General features: G+C 25.3%; 1 protein-coding gene across 1 annotated transcript in view; it reads right to left on the bottom strand.

The window, feature by feature from the left end:
- The window catches only part of LOC100215220 (flap endonuclease GEN homolog 1), a 91,905-nt gene that overhangs the window by 58,037 nt on the left and 15,867 nt on the right, over positions 1–18,001 (bottom strand). The window contains exon 4 of the mRNA XM_065796008.1: positions 10,469–10,552. Coding sequence (XP_065652080.1) covers positions 10,469–10,552 — 84 coding nt within the window. The remainder of the gene's footprint in view (positions 1–10,468; positions 10,553–18,001) is intronic.

Consider the following 18,001-nt stretch of genomic DNA (forward strand, 5'->3'; position numbering starts at 1 on the left):
TGACTGAGTCTTGTTTTTCTGCCTGCTGAAAAATGGCATCTGTTGTTCCAATTTTCAAAAACACCGATGAACATTCTAACCCCTCCATTTATTGGCTGATCAGTTTTCTTTCTGTTAGATTAGCAAGGTTCTTTTTAATTATTCACCTTATTACCTGTCTTATTAACACAAATAAAACACAAAAAAATATTTGTATTTATCTAATTGAATGCAATCAAATGTTAATTGTTTATACTTTTGTTAATACTTGTTAATACTTTTTAAATACTTTTGAGTCACTTAGCCACTATTAGAGCTTTAAAAAGAAACTTTATAAGTTCTTAAGGAACTTTTTAAGCCACTTAATGCTTCAAATCTGCAGGATGAAAAGAATGAAAAAGTTCATTAAGCAGGAAATTTAGTTTATTGCAAAGATTATAAAAAAAAAATTTTAAGAGAAGTTTAAGGAATTTTAAGAACTGTAAAAAAACTAATTAAAGTTGCATTTAGTTTGCTAAAAATTAATTTAAAATTATTATTAAAAAGCTTTCTAAAACTAAACTTTATTTTAAAACATTTAAATTGTTTTTATCCAAAAGAGAGCATGTTTAGAAACCCTAGAGTTTATTTTAAAATCGTATTTTTTATTTTTTTTTATTTTTTTTTTTAAGATTAAAAAATTCAAATTCAGTTAATTTAAAAACTTGTTTTGCACAAAATAATGCAAATTATAAACATAATGTTTTGCACAAAATTATAAACATAATCAAAAATAATTCAATGCAAAAATGCTAACACAAATACTTTAAGTAATTTAACAAACTTTTTAATCAAATACATATAATTTAAATAATTTAAGAAACTCCATCAACGTTTATGGAGTTACAAATACATTTCAATGCAAAAATGCTAACACAAATACTTTAAGTAATATAACAAACTTTTTAATCAAATACATATAATTTAAATAATTTAAGAAACTCCATCAACAAATACTCAATATAATTTCAAATATAAGTTCAAATTATATGGTATAAGCAAATTATATGGTACAAGCAAATTATAAACTAGTCATGCTAACTATTCAATTCATTTTTTATTAGTAAAAATATTTATAATTAAATTATTTAAATGATGGTCATTATAAGAATTCAACAAATTGAATTCAAAAAACTTGAAGTTAGATTTGAAAACATTTAAGTAAGGAAATCAATTGATCTTTGATTTGGGGTGATCCACAATTTGGAAGGAGGGAGTGGTTTTAGATTTTGTGATGAATTGTTACAAGGAAGGTGGGGGAGAGAGAGGTAGTAATGATAATTGTTGGTACAATACTGTTATTTTTCCTGATTTGAGGATGATGAATAACTTTTTCTAAGAGGTGCATTTTGTACATTATTAGCCTCTTCTCTCTTCATCCCACATATTTTCAATAAGGTTCATGCTTGGGCTACCCAGTTATTCCAACATATATTTAGCAAAAGCTTTAATGAACAGTTTTAATTTTCAAAAATTATGATTTCATTGCTGTCAAAAATTATTTTGTAGAAAATGATATTAAATGTGAATCATTTGTGATGAAATATAATCAAATTACTGATTTCTAGAAATCAACAATCAAGTTGCAATTTTATCAATTTTGAAGTTAATCATTGTTTTTTTTCAAGCCAATTTCCTTTAAACATTTATCTGACCATGGAGAAAATATAGGCTTTGTGTCACAGCTTTTCTTTTCAGATTCAATTTGTAAAAAAATAAAGTAAATCTAACATTCATAGGTCAATTTGTAAAAAAATTAAGTAAATCTAACATTCATAGGCTCATAGGTTTGATCCCTAGTATATCCCTGATGTCTGAAAGCCCCTAAAAATTTGGAAAATGCAAATAATTTATAAGGCCAAAGTATCACTAAAAAAATAAACCTTGAAAACAGAAAAAATCCACCGCCTCTGCTCAAGCTTTGTAACACTTAAAGATCATAAACCTAATTTTCGAAACAAACTTCCTTGTAGGTTATTGGTTCCCTCAAAAAGTAAGATTGGACATGCAGCCCTTGGAATTAGGGTCAGCGTTAGGTCAGCAATGCCAACCTAATAGCGTTTGAGGTCGGCAAAATATCGCCAACCTCGTTTTTATGTTTTATGGTAAAACCTTTGTATCAAACTTCTTTTGCTGACCTGATGCCGACCTCAAGCAGAATAAGGTCAGCAAATTATTGCCAACCTCATTTTTCCTTTTTCCGAGGGCTATAAGTAAAACTAAATTAGACAAAATTAATAATATTCTTAGAAATAAATTAAATTTACAACAGTGGAAAAATACTACCGATGTTATAAATTGGTTCTCCATAATCAAAAATAAAAATGACTGTACATTTATTAAATTTGATAATAATTTTTACCGCTCAATAACTGCAGATATTTTAGATAAAAACAATTGAATTTGCAAAAATCCACACAATTATTCCAGAAGAGACAATTCGTATAATAAAACATTGCAGAAAAAGCTTACTTTATTTTAATAAGGAAACTTGGACATACATGACTGCTTTGATGTAACAATGAGCTGTTATGATGGAGCAGAAATTTGTAAATTTTTTGGACTCCATATTTTCAGATTTATTAAGTAGAATAATCAATATTAATAATTTAGTTATCATGATGATGGTTGTGTTACATAAAAAATCTGGTACACAGCTTGATGAAATTAAAAATGATATTAATCTATTTCCAAAAGTGTTTGCGAAAAACGCTTATTATGTCTACAAGAAAAATTTAAAATAAACAAAAAATTGAAATTGATTTCTAAAAGCATGCATGAAAATAAGTTTCTTCTAAAAAACTATAAAAATAAGTGAGCTCAAAATAAATTTGAAAAAAAAAGCAGAAGTAAACAATTCTAAAGAATTTGTTTTATAATAGTCAGCATATTTCCACAAGTGTGAGTCAGCATATTCCACAAATGCGAGTCAGCATATTCCTCAAATGCGAGTCAGCATATTCCACAAATGTGAGTCAGCATATTCCACAAATGTGTAAAAATTTACAGTAGTTAATATAATAAAGACTGTAAATTAAATTTTGGTTTTAAATTGAAGTTTTATTTGAACATTCATTTCTGATACATTCAGCATCAGCTACAAAGAGGAAAAATGAATATCTTGAAAAATTGTTAAAATGGTTTTGGATTAGTAAATTAAAGATATTAGGAAGTACAGAAAAAGGACTCCCAAAGTCAAAAATGAAAATATTACCTTTATCTTGGACCAACTGGGAAATATGATGGGAAGAATAGGAACAAATGATAAAAAGTTTACACTAAATAGATCATAAAAAAAGACGTGTTCTAAATTAAACATGGAAAAGGAACTAATCAACAATAATACTCTGCACAGTTTAGAAAATTCTTTAATTAGTGGAAACCATTTAGGTCAAAATATATTAGGTCCATTTAGGTCAAAATATATTAGGTCCATTTAGGTCAAAATATATTAGGTCCATTTAGGTCAAAATATATTAGGTCCATTTAGGTCAAAATATATTAGGTCCATTTAGGTCAAAATATATTAGGTCCATTTAGGTCAAAATATATTAGGTTTAGACTATGAATATGTAGTATATAAAAAAAAAAAATTTGTTGTTTTGTTACCAAAAAATATTTTAAAGAAAACAGCTCTCACAGCAATAGGTGAGAGACTTTCAGTTAGGAAACACACTGAAATAGTAGCTAACTTCCGTTAAACCTGTATCGAGTTATTGCTTCAGTTGAAGTTTCTGATTTTACACTACCTTCTTTAACTGTGTTCAATACAGTTAACACGGTTGCAGAGGAAGTTGTAACTAAAGGAGAAAAAATTATAAAACATATTACAGTTCCTGTTAAATTATCATTATTTCTAATTATTCTCCATTTTGATGGAAAGATAATAAAGGAGTTCAAATTCCATTCTGATGGAAAAGACTATTAACTTCACAGACTTGCTGTTTTCATCAGGATAGGTGGAACTTCTTGGGGTTCCTCATCTTAACTCTTGTACTGGAGAAAAAATTTTTGAGAAGATATTGCCTAAAGTTTGCAGAGCTGCTCAACCTGCCCCACCGAGGCAGTTCTGACACTTCTTCATTAATAAGTTGCAAGGTTTTTTAATACAACTTCTGTAAATATTGGTAATAAAAAAGGTTTGTGCATTATGTTAGCCACAGAGCTTGACAAACCTTTACTTCTTCTAGAAAGCAGACATCACATTTATGAAAGATATATTGTTCACTGCTAGAACATTTATCAGATCAGTAAAAAAAATGGCCCTAATAATCCTTTGTTTAAAAAGCTCAAAGAAGTATGGACTTTAATTAATTAAAATACTATTGTGTTAAATAAAGTAAAAATTGAAGATATTTATGATGGCTGCTGAAGAAACAGTTTAAGGAAGCCTTATCTTTTTCTCAAAATATTGTCAAGAAAAAAACATTGCAGAAGGTATCAAAATTCTGAGTATAATTAATACTCTATAAATAACTTTAGTAATTTAGTGGTTTGTATTTAAATAAATAGTGCTATTTAGAATGGGTGTAGGTTTTATTATCTGAAGTTAGCAGATTTGACAACAATGGTGTTATCTGGTGATGAATAATATAGACTAAGAAAACCTGAACCTGTACATCATAAAAAAAGAAAATATAAAAAAGTGCTTTAATAAGGGCTGAAATTCTTGTCATTGCTTCATATCAGGTTTTATTATTAGGCTTTATGAGTTTTGAAATTTTGGTTTAATTTTTATGCTACACTTTGTAAGAAATACTTTTCAGTTATACCTTGGTACAAAGACCTAAATACTGTAACTTGATACAAAGACCTAAATGCTGTCTTTTGCTGACAAAAATGTTCAAGAAAAAAGTGACATTGTAAAGAATTTGTAGTCGACTCCTAACTACATTTAAATATATTAAATTATTCATATATAAGAAGTGATCAATGAATCACATAATGAAGAGAAAAGACAAAAACCTTTCTTGTATTGAACAAATGTAAGAGCAGAAGATCAATAAAGAAAAAAACCAATTATGTAGAGAACTTTTTTTTACAAAATAAAAATCAATAAAACTAGTGTTTTCTGAAACTAATTATGGGTTTTCAATTTTACTAAACAGAAACTTAATATAATGGAAAAATGCTTAAAAAACGCATTTTTTTAAAAATTTTGAATTTTCATAGCTTAAATAATGCTTATGTAATAATGTATGTTTAACATTGTATTTATATTTCTTTCTACTGGGTCAAACAACAATAAAAATTAAAAAAATAAAAATTTGTATAATCACTCCCCTCAGTTCATCTGAAAAAAAGGGCATAAAAATTACTTTTGGACTCGTTGAGGGAAGTAATGGTCTAATCATAAAAAAATGTTATTAGTAATATCAAGGCTTTGGCACCTTATGAAAAGTTAGTTGAAAATCAAAAGTTGTTTTTTTGTAACACTCTAATATATATATACATATATATATACATATATATATATATATATATATATATATATATATATATATATATATATATATATATATATATATATATATATATATATATATATATATATATATATATATATATATATGTATATATATATATATATATATATATATAAACTTATATATATATATATGTATGTATATATATGTATATATATATATGATATATATATATATATATATATATATATATATATATATATATATATATATATATATATATATATATATATATATATACTATATATATAAAGAATATTTTAATCAATACCCCAACAAGGGTGACAACACAATAACATTGACAATATATTTAAAATCAGTATTGAGCATTTATCCCTTTTTTTTTTTTTTCGACAGGAAAACAAATATGATGTCTGTCATAACTATGTTATTGTGATATATATATATATATATATATATATATATATATATATATATATATATATATATATATATATATATATATATATATATATATATATATATATATATATATATATATTCATATATATATATATTGTGCCCATACTAAGTTACATTCTGTATGCTATTATTTATATTTTTATATTTTAAAATCCTATATTTTTTGTTTTTTTTAACTTAATAAACTTTATTAAAAGTTAATAAAATAACCAAAAACCAACTGTAAAACTATAAGAAACAAATATTATGTTACGTTTTATGAGAAAATATTTTTTTCAAAATAAAATTTAGTTCATATTTGAAAAAAATGATAAAAATGATTTTTTAAATAAGAACTAAGATTTTATTTGTAACTTTTGTTATAGTGAGAAAAAAAAAAAAGAACATAGTGTATTTTATATAAAAACCATTAATTTAATAATATTTTTTTTTAAATTTAATGTTGTATCCTTATTTTTGACGTATATCAGCATAATAATAAATCTTATTTCCTAATAACATTATTAAAATAGGATTAAAATGGTCTTAGCGAGCTTAAACTTCATTTGTAGTTTACTCAATTTTAGTGCAAAATGCAGATTTGTTTATTTATTCAAATTTAATTTTTTTAAAATCTAACTGTAGGAATTCAATATATTTTTTTTAAACTTCAGATAAAGATGATCCCTATTACTTATATTTTTCTATATTATTTTCATATAATATTAGCTTTTGTCATTTTGTCATTTTGATAAAAAGAGCTATAATTATTGTTATTAAAAGTAAGAAAAAAATCAATGGAATGGTTTGTGAAACCTGATAGATTAGGTATAGATTTAAACTTACATGATGAATAAAAAATATATCATTATTGGTTAAGAAAATTTACAAATTTTAATTGTTGATGATAATGCTATTAAGCTAAAGAGTGACTTTTTGCAACAATCTGCAAATTTACAAATTTTTAATCTCCTTTAAATTTGATAATTTTTTAATGTTGTTACTATTCATATTTATTCTTTATTAAATTTTTTTTAAAATGTTTATTAGTTTTCTAGATATCGAACTTTAAAGTTTAACAAATTTTTTAGGAATATTGACCAAATGGTGTCAAAAGTATTTTTAAACTTGAAAATAGAACAAACTACCATAAAAGCACCTAATAACGGATGAAACTTTATTACAAACAGTTTTATAAAAAGCTTCATAACATTCATATTTTATCAAGTTTATAATTTTTTTTTTTTTCAATAAATAAACTTTAACACAAGACAAATGGAATGATAAAAAAATAATTTGAAAATCTATTTACAATAGTGTTAGCTTTCAACTTGAAATCTAACTAAATTAAATTAACCAAAAAAAGAAAAAAAAAGTTTTAAAAATAAAATAAAATTTGTATAAGCACTATTTTGTGCTAAATTTGACGCTGAACAATATTATGCAAAAAAATTGCTACACTGTTATTATTTCTAAAAACAAATTATAAAATAAGACAGAAACAAGCAAAAAAAAAAGATAACTAATTCTAGATACAGGTACTTATCATTTATTCACACATAATCTTGTGTATGTAAATGTGTTAACTAATTTAATTCCAGATACATGTAATTATTATTTATTTAGCCATAATATTGAGTATGTAAACGAGTTATATTGTATTAAGAAATAAATGCAGCTAAATCAAAACAAAAAATAGAGAAAGAAGCTCAAATACAGTTAGCTCTTCAATCCATTAATGACAAAATGTCATATGAAGAAGCTTCTAAATGTTTTAATGTGCCGAAATGATATGAAGATAGCAGGAAATGATATCAACCAATTAGTTTTAATGTTGCTCAAAGATCGACTTACACCTTTAGATAATAGAAAGGCGAAAGGTAAACAATTAAATGCCAATTATAATATGACCTCAGCTGATGCTATTGCTTTTGACGAAGCTAAACAAGAATCAAAAAAACAAAAACTAGACAAACAAGCTGCCAAAAAAATATCTTGAGAGCAAAAAAAATTGTTGCTGCGTCTCAAAAAAAAGAAAATGCAAAAAAAAACTCAAAAAACATTATTCCATTAGAAGAGAAGATAGAAGAGTTTGTTCATGTTATTCTTGTGGTGTTGATTAGGTTAGTAGCTCAGATGCTCAATGGCTTACATGCGAACAGTGTGCTAGTTGGTCTTGCGTCGCTTGTGTGATTGATTATCATCCTTCTATGGAATTTTTATGCATGGAATGCCAATAGAATATTTTTTGCCATAATATAATTTAAAACAATTCCATTTAAATAAAATATTTATAACAGTTTTGTTAATTCAAAGAGTTTATGCGTGTGTTTTTTCTATTTTGTATACATCTGGAATAGGGTTCACAGTACCCTAATTTGGGGAAAAAAAAAGTTTTTTAAAAACTTAAAATTTTTTGAAACTTAAAATTAAAATAATATTTTTTTTTTGTATCATTCGATTTGTTTTGTAGTAATACTTAATTTTAGTGTTTTTATTTTTAAGAAAGTTTTATGAGTTATTTAATTTTTTTTTCAAAACACCCATAATTAGGTGTTCTTACGGTATATACTTTTCAATGGGTATTTCGTTTGATTATTGTTTTTAGAACTAAAAATAATAAAATAGGTAAAGTAAACATTTTGCTTTTAACAAAACAAAGATTTTGTTTAAATATCATGCCTCAAAAGTATGCAAAAATTGATTTATTTTTAGGTGAAAATGAAGGTTATTTTTGACCTTTTATTTTCACCTAAAACTACAGGTATCCCATAATTTAATTATCATAAATCTTTATTTAGTATAGTACCCTAAAATACAAATATAATTATGATAAACTAAGGGGGTAGGCTCAAATTCTAACCTTAAAATAAAGTTATCGTTTATTAGCACCAGTTTGTGTGATCTTATAATTGATTAAGAACCACCATCTTTAAGAATCATGCAGAGCTCATTAGATCATGCAGAATCATGCTCATTAGATCATTTAGGCATATCATTTTTTTGATTGTAACTAATCCTACTAGAAAATAAATGCTAAATATTTATTAAAAAATATTTATTTGTTCTCTAGATATTGGACTTCAAAGTTAGACAAATATTTCAGAATTATTGACTAAATGGTAACAAACTCATTTTCAAACTAGAAATTAGAACAATGTTCCCATAGTGATTTTATCTTATTATTTATTAGCTTATTAGACCTAAGACAAAAATATATGGTAGGCAAATTGCTTCTCTTTATTCAAAAGTATTCAACATTTGATTTTATGTTCATTTTAATCTTTATTTTTATCAAAAGCGGTATTCTATTTTTTGTGAATTGTTAATCTTTATTGAGTGAAGTACTTCAAATAATTATAAAGTACTTCTTAATAAATTGCATTGAACAAAATGTTTATGAATTCGCACCAGAATGTGAAACTAAAAGTGCCTAGTTATCTTCAGTACAAACATTGTACTGCTTGGTATATTTTTAACAACCAAAAGAAGTTTGTCATATTTGATGTCTATGGTTTGATGGTTGCAAAAGTGATACAATTTTCCTTATAACATTTTAGATTGACCAGGGGTTTTGGTATGCAGTATATGTTGACAAACGATTCCCAGGATCTCAAAATAGATTAAATAAACAATTAAAAACCATAAACTGTGATTATTAAGTAGTGTTATCTGTTAAATTTTATTAATTAATTTTATTAATTAATTTTATTATTATTAATTTTATTATTTATTTAAGTAGTGTAACCTGATAAATCCTAAGTTGTGTAATCTGTTTTGAACTTTCTTTAATTGGTTGTTAACAATATTACAAGTGCCTACTGTTAACAATATTACTGGCTGTTAACAGTATTACGTGTCTATTGTTAAAAATATTACAAGTGTCTATTGATAACAATATTACAAGTGCCTATTGTTAATAATATTACAAGTGCCTTTTTTATAACTGGTATATTTTGTTACTTTATTGTATTGATGACTCTTTTTGGTTTGTTGAAGCATTTAATTATAAATATTAGTGATGTAAATTTTACATTCGCAACACTAATAAATATTAACATTAAATTGTAATTAAATGTTAATATTTATTAAATGTTGGAGTTGATCAATTTTTTGTTAATAAATATTAAAAAAAAATTGATCAACTCCAACATTTTTGTTTCAAACAATTGTTTTTATTTTTTTATTTAGCATGTTTCTATAAATATCAAACATTTATATTACTGGAAATATTGCACTTGCATTTAATGCAGTTAATTTTAATGACTTAAAAATTAAATTAAAAATAAATTTGAAATATGTACAATAAGTAATACAATAAGTCAAACAGCTTCTTTTGTACATTATGATATCAGTACTAATATCATTAAGTTTTCTTGATCAGTGGAATGCTATGGTCAGTAGAATGCTATTATCAGTGGAATGCTATGGTCAGTGTATAGTTGTTCCTTTTATGCATCAATTTTTTATAAACAGTATTTAGGTGACATAGTTGTTATCTTTACTTCTAAATATTAAGCTCCAGAGTTTTTCATAAATATACATATAAGAAAAATATTAACCTGAGCTCCTTTTATGTTTGGATATTTCCAACTTATAGTTCCATAACTTAAACTATCTTTTTGAACTAAAAACTCATCGATAACCTAAGTAAAAAAAAATCCAAATACTTTTTAAAAACATTAAATTTAAAATTCTAATTCTACAAGATTTAATTATAAAAATTTAAAATTCTACAAGATAAGCAGTAAAGTTACCAAAATCAATAAAATTGACAGATAAACTTAAAAAATTGGCTTTTGAATTTAATTGGAAACGACATTAAAAAAAATTTCAGAAAGAAAGAAAAAGTCAAAAAAAAAACGTAGGAAAGAAAAAGGTAAGTGAGAGAAAGGTAATAGAATAAAGCAGTGCTAAACAAAAGAACAAGACAAAAAAAAAAGATTTAAACTAAATAAATGATTTTTAACAACTTTTTTTTAATTTAACAATAAATAAATAAAAATTTTATGACAAGGTGAACAGGTATGTAACTAATCACCCAGGTCAAGCATCTATTGGAGTCTATTGGAGTCTTGGCATATCAGAGATGTGACATTAGTTTTTTATACTTTTAATAGTTCAAACATAGATAGTGTTTGGCACAGGAATAAACTATGCAGTTGGTTCTTTTCTATAAATAAACCTAATGTCATATCAGCTTTTATGTGGCCAATGCACCACAAAAGCACCAACATAAAAATCAACATGGCACTGGAGGTAGAGGAATATGGCAGGGCAGTATTTTAAATAAGAGTATTTTAAATAAGAGAAATGAACAGCCTTGGCCTAAAAAAGCAACTCCTACAAGGCAGGAGAAAATATGGCAGGTTGTATTGAATTACATGTTACCTATTAAAAGGATTATCCTAATCCTGATCTAAACTGATGTTAAGCTTTTTGGCACATCATTGTAAGGTTGTCTAATTTCTTTTATAAAAATATCTCTGAAGAAAAAAATCACCTTATAATTTTATGTTCAAAAACTTTTATTTAATTTTTTTCTGTGGAAATTGTGCTTTAGAATTCTTTCATTTAAAATTCTCTTTGAATATTGGTGCTTTTAGAATTCTATCCTGATTAATATAATTTGCAACTCTTCAAATATCCTTATATATATTTATATAATATATTTATGTTATGTTATGTTAAACTATCTTATGTTTAGCTATCTATATTTGAGCCAAGTTGTGTCAAAAAAATTTTAATCATTATTGTAGCAATAAAAAAAAATAATTTTGATTTTAAAAGCTTTACTTGATTACAATTTTTTGCATGGTTCCTTTGCTATGTTCTTATAGTAAATGTCTTATTTCTCTTCTAACATAAAGTTATTATTTGAAGATTAGAATGAGGGTAAAGCTCTAAAACTCAGTTTAATGCTTCTAAGGCTGGCTGGCAGTAGGGTTCCTGAACACTGAGTTAGCTCTCAAAAAGGCTGATTTCATCAACTGTAAAATATTAGAGTATTAACAGTGCCACGTATAACAGTACAGATGGAAAATGTTCTTGTTAGTGCTTTTGATGTGCTTTGTCAAAGCTACATACATCATTAGAACTTTGCATTAATTAGCAGAACTATGACAACTGCATAGATCATTGCTTAGAGTTCCATGCACTACCCATGATCAAATCAAGTTCACTAAAAACCTTGATACTCATCGAGTACATTACTGTTCATAAATATAGGAAGATCTATATTATTACAATAACGATTAGCTGAAAAAAATAGAGTTTTATCAGAGTTAAAGTTCACCAGCCACTGAGAGCACCATGTTGTAGCAGAAGTGAGATTCTTTTTAAGTTCAAATGCCCCCTCCAAGCAATTAGAGAGTGTTGGTTTATCAAGACAAGAATAAATGGTAGTATCATCAGTGAACAATGTCACCTTAGGTGTGAGAGATTTCTGAGAGATTGTTCATGTAAATAAAAAAAAGTATAGGGCCAAAGTTAGAACCTTGAAGAACCCCTGACGTTACAGGAAATGAATAAGAGTCAGATCACTATTCACAAGTCAGATCGCTATTCAGAATTTTTGAAATTAGGGATAACAGATGCCGCTTTCCAGCAAACTGGAAAACAAGACTCTTATAAGCGCTTGTTAAATAGTTTTGAAAGTATAGATGACAGCTCCAAAGAACACTTCTGTAAGACTATAACAGGTATGTTGTCCGGACTACAAGCTGTAGAAAAGTCTAAAAAGGAAAAAATAAATACAGAAGTGTTATAGTGATACAAATGTCAAGCAGCGGATCAACCTGTTTGTCAGCTATATTAGGTAGGATGTGATTAGTGGAATCAAGAGTTAAGATTGATAAAAAATTTTTAGTAAATAATTCAGCTTTGTCTTTAGGTGAGGTAACAAAACCTGAACCATGCAAGTGGGGAAGAATAACAGATAACAGATTTAGGTTACTTTTTTATAAGGTTGAGTTACTTTATTATAAGGTTGAGTTACTTTATTTTAAGGTTGAGTTACTTTTTTATAAGGTTAAGTTACTTTATTATAAGGTTGAGTTACTTTATTTTAAGATTGAGTTACTTTTAATGATTTTTAAGATTAAGTAAAGTTTTAATTGCTTTAACAATTTTAATGTGTAAAAAAAAAGTTACACAAATTTTAATTGACAAGTAATGAAGTTTAAAGATAAATAAACTTATAGAAACTTTTAAAACTTATTTTAAAAATGTTCAACATTTGTCAGTTTGAACCAAAAAATGTTGTTCAGCATTTGTCAGTTTGAACAAAAAAATAATTGAAGCAAGAAGAACACTACCAGCAATAAATTTTAAAAATAACTTTCTGATTAGGGCTTTAAATATAGTCAGTTTGAACATGTTCAGGATTGAACACTTTTGCCAGTTTTTTAAGAGGTTCAAGTATTAACTTTTTCCTCTAAAAGTTCAAACATCAAAACATCCCCAAAAAATAAGACTGAAAAAAGGAGATGACACTAATCTCACTCAGCAATTATTTCAGCCATCTAATGACAGCTCTAATAATGATAAAAAGCACAACACTAAGGTAATTAATTATTTTAGCACTGAGGACTGATTTGAGGACAGCTCTCAACACTGAGATGTATTATCCTAACTGATAATGTAAAAAAAATTGAATTTATCTCATTAACTTAAACTTTTTATTGAATAATCTAGAAATGAAACTTAAAAATTTGATCAAAACTTGAAATCATAAAAATATTTGGATCTAATATTTTAATCTAATGTTTTTTAAAGTTCTTTATACTATTCCTCCTTTATTAGTAGAAACTAATTAGTAGAAAAAGTTTTTTATAGCCTCAGACTGTTTCCAACAAAAATGAAAAACACTTTAAACGATGAAACATAAGATGTATTGACTTTTTCAAAGCAAACTACGAAGGGTTTTCAGTTAGATTATGTTTTTTTGTCATAATTAATGTGTTATTAAACAAATAAACACTTTATCATTTTGTATTGCTTTTATGTTATTTAACAAAAAAAAAGTTTGAAATAATTCAAACTTTTTTTAGTCTTTCAACTTTTTTACTTTAAAATTTTTATTTTACCAATCTTTAAAATATTTTTAGCAAAATAAAAACTTTTATTAGAGTATATTTTTTGTATGTACAAGTATTTAGGCACATATTTTTGTATGTACAAGTATTTAGGCACATATTTTTGTATGTACAAGTATTTAGGCACATGTTTTGTAATACTCAAAACTCAAAAATCTTTTTTTAATTTATTTAGAACAAAAAAAAATTACATGTGTTTAAATCATTTAAAAAATGTTTCAAGTAATTAAAAAGATTAAAGCGTCATAAATAAATTTCCATTAATCATTGTTGTTGAAAAATATTGTTTTAAAGAAACTTATCATATGCAGCACATGACATAATTAACTATTTATGTGAAATTTTGAAAATATGAATACCCTTCTTGCAGCAAATATTTAATAGTATAATACATAATGTATCAAAAAAAAAATTTTCTCTGTTTATCTAAATTTTTTGATGTTTCTTATTTAATTTGAGTATGCTGAGTCTGAATATGGCATTGGTTTTTTTATTGCATCAACCGTTTGATCATAAAACCAAAAATTCAGTTAAACATATAATTAATATTAATCATATTGTATGAGATACAACTTTAGTCAATATAAAACATTTACTAGTTTAAAAATGTTATGTTACAAAACGTTACATACATATATTACATATAGTTACATTATGTTCTAATGTAATAGTCTCTCAAAATTTCATAAAATACTATAAGTGAACAGTAGAATGTGGTTTTCTTTTATGAAGTTTGTTGTCATCGCATATCAAACATCAGATGTAGTCACCCATCATAGCTGCATCCCATCTGTCCTGGTATCTTTTCTCCTTTGCATGGATATTCTGATGAAAACATTCTCCATGCTCTTCACTCACATGACCCAAATTTGGTCTGAAAAATTCCAAGTATGAATGCAGGTAATGCAGCTTTACTGATATTCTGCATTTTATACTTGCGTACCATACAATTAAGTTTTCCACTAGCTTTTTGTAGTTATCACTCTTGTTGCCTAAAAACTATGAACATGTCTAAATACAATCCATATTCTTTTTTAACAGCAGACATTTTGTAGTGTGGTGCCACACTACGTTGATTTATAGTTAATAAAATTACGTTGATTATTCACTGTTAAATCACTATACTTTCTTTTGAAATCGAGGAAGACTATTATAAGGTTTTTAAAAAATAAAAATGGCACAGCTTTAATTACAAAAATACATATTTTTTGTTTATAATTAAAGCTAAAAATCGTAGTAAAAAAAGAAAAAATTTATAAAAAGAGAACTCGAACTTATATTGATATTTATATATTAAATATATACATATATACATATATATAAATATATATATATATATAAATATATATATATAAAATATACTAATAAAAAAAATAAAAAATAAAAAAAGTTTTTACAGCGAAATTTACAGCATAAAAAGAAAGAAAAAGAATAATTTTTTTAATTAATTAATTTGCTAAATTATTTTTGAACATTGTTTATACTGTAATGTATTTTAGAGTACTGTTTGAATTGTTTTGAATTTTTTTAGGTTGTTTATTTTATTATGTATTTTTGAGTACTGTTTACATTGTTTGTTGCTTTTTTGTTTTCTGTTTTAAGACATTCTTGTGTACTTTTATTTTATTTTGTGTATTGTGTTCATTAGGCATTGTTGCGTATTGCTCATATTATCATGTTTTTTGGTTCAATGTATGTATTATTATAATATATATTTTCCTTTGTAGTTTGTTTAATGTTGGTTAGACATTTCTAAAGTTGTATATACTTTTAAAACTGTATATCTATATGTGTATATATGTAAACTGTATACTATGTGTCAAATGTATATGTATGTGTATATACATGTCTGTGTATGATTATCTATACATCTGTATATATGTAAATGTATGTTAGTGTGTGCATTAGGGTTATGACTTTTTTTTAACCCCATACTCCTGTACCATTTTTGATGAATTTTTACCTAAAAAGCACGAAATTAACTATTATTTGCATATCTTTTGAAAAAAAGTTCACCCCGCCATTGAAAAATTGATTTTAACTATGCAAACTGGTTTTTATTGTCGTCATCATTGAAATTTATTTAAATATTTTAATTAATATATATTTTTCAGTCAATGTATGTGTATCTTAAAAACTGTCTCAAAGACTTTCATTTAAAAAAAAATACCCTTATTAAAATATTTAACTGAATTTAAATAAATTTCAGAAGTTAAGAATCCATTTTTCAATGGCGGGATGAACTTTTTTCAAAAGATATGCAAATAATAGTTCATTTCGTGTTTTTTAGGTAAAAGTTCATCAAACTACAGTACAGTAGCATGTGGTTAAAAAAAAAGTCATAACCCTAGTGTGCATGTAACAATATAAAGTTTTTTAAAGATTTTTATTTTTTTATTTGTTATGTTTTTTTTTTCTACTTTTAGTTAAAGGAACAATTAATTTTTGAACCCCGAGTCCTTAGGTAAATGATGGAAAGGACTCCGGGACTCCAGGACTAGGGGGATAAAAACAATGTCTGGAGTGGATGTCAAAAGCTGGAGTCCTTTAGGGACTCTGCATCTCTGGTTTTTATTATTATAATCATTACTATTTTAATTATTTCCATTAAGTGTTTACTTAATGTTAGTAATATTACTATTTGTAAACAACTTTGAAATGTAATATATATATATATATATATATATATATATATATATATATATATATATATATATATATATATATATATATATATATATATATATATATATATATATATATATATATATATATATATATATGGGAAATTCCACATTGCTGCATTCAGACATTAGAGAAGATTTTACAAGAATTAAAGTATTGCTAATGGTTTTGAATAACTTTTCCAAATAAATATAAATTTAATCTAACACATTGAAACACAAAATGCTGTCAGAACTTATGTAGATTACTTTTTATTCAACTTACAGTGTCTAAAAGTAATGTTGCGTTCAGAACGTTAAAAATAAGCAAAAAAAAAATAGTTTGTACTCTTTTAAAATTCTCTGAAACTATTAATGCCAAATATTATAAATGGAGTTATTCTCAAACATTACAAATGGAGTTATTCTCAAACATTATAAATGGAGTTATTCTCAAAGCATAGGTCTTAAATATTAAAACATTATAAAGCTTAAAGTTTTTGGTATCCAAACATATATTACGCATAAATTTTCTTAGCTAAATCAAAAGATATACATAATTAGACAAGACCATTTGTTGTGTTTAGATATTCTGTATTTATAACAAACTGAGTACATATATTTGACCAAAAACGTGTTTTACAATGTTCAACAGAAAGGTATATGAAGACACTCATCTTAAGCTACTTAAATAGTTGACAAGGTGTTCTCTTGGGAAGTTGCAGATAGATCCAACAATTTTGGGAGGTGGCAGTAGGCAAACAATTTCTTCATGAGAGTACATTGCAATGTCCTCAGTTGGAGAGCAAGTGTAATGCTTAAGTGTTAAAAGGATTAAGTATAATAATCTTTGGTGTAGTGAATGTTTTAAAAATTTTCTAATCTCAACGGATAACATTTCAAAAATAATCTTTAATCAAATTTAATCTCAACGGATGACATAATAATAATATGGCCTATTAATAATATACAAAATAATATAATGAATTGTAAGAAAAAAAAATGGTGATGTTTATGTTTAAGTCTTATTTTATGTACTTTGATGATAGTCTTAGAAACTTACTATTGTTATTAGGGAGACTATTAATTGTATTTTTGATGATACGCTTCCATGATTGTTGAAAATGGCTGATGTTATGCCTTGCTTTAAAAAGGACAGTGTTACCAATATATAAAGCTAGCGTCAGATAATTATAATTCTTGATCTATCAAAAGATTTTTAATTATTTTTATACCAGCAAATTTTTCTATTTTTTGAACCTCAATTAGATGCTAGATTGTGTGTAAATTCAAAATGAGCATTTTGAATTCGCTTCACAAAGCAGTGTTTCAAAAA

This window comes from Hydra vulgaris, chromosome 04 (assembly GCF_038396675.1).
Source record: "Hydra vulgaris chromosome 04, alternate assembly HydraT2T_AEP".
Taxonomy (NCBI): domain Eukaryota; kingdom Metazoa; phylum Cnidaria; class Hydrozoa; order Anthoathecata; family Hydridae; genus Hydra; species Hydra vulgaris.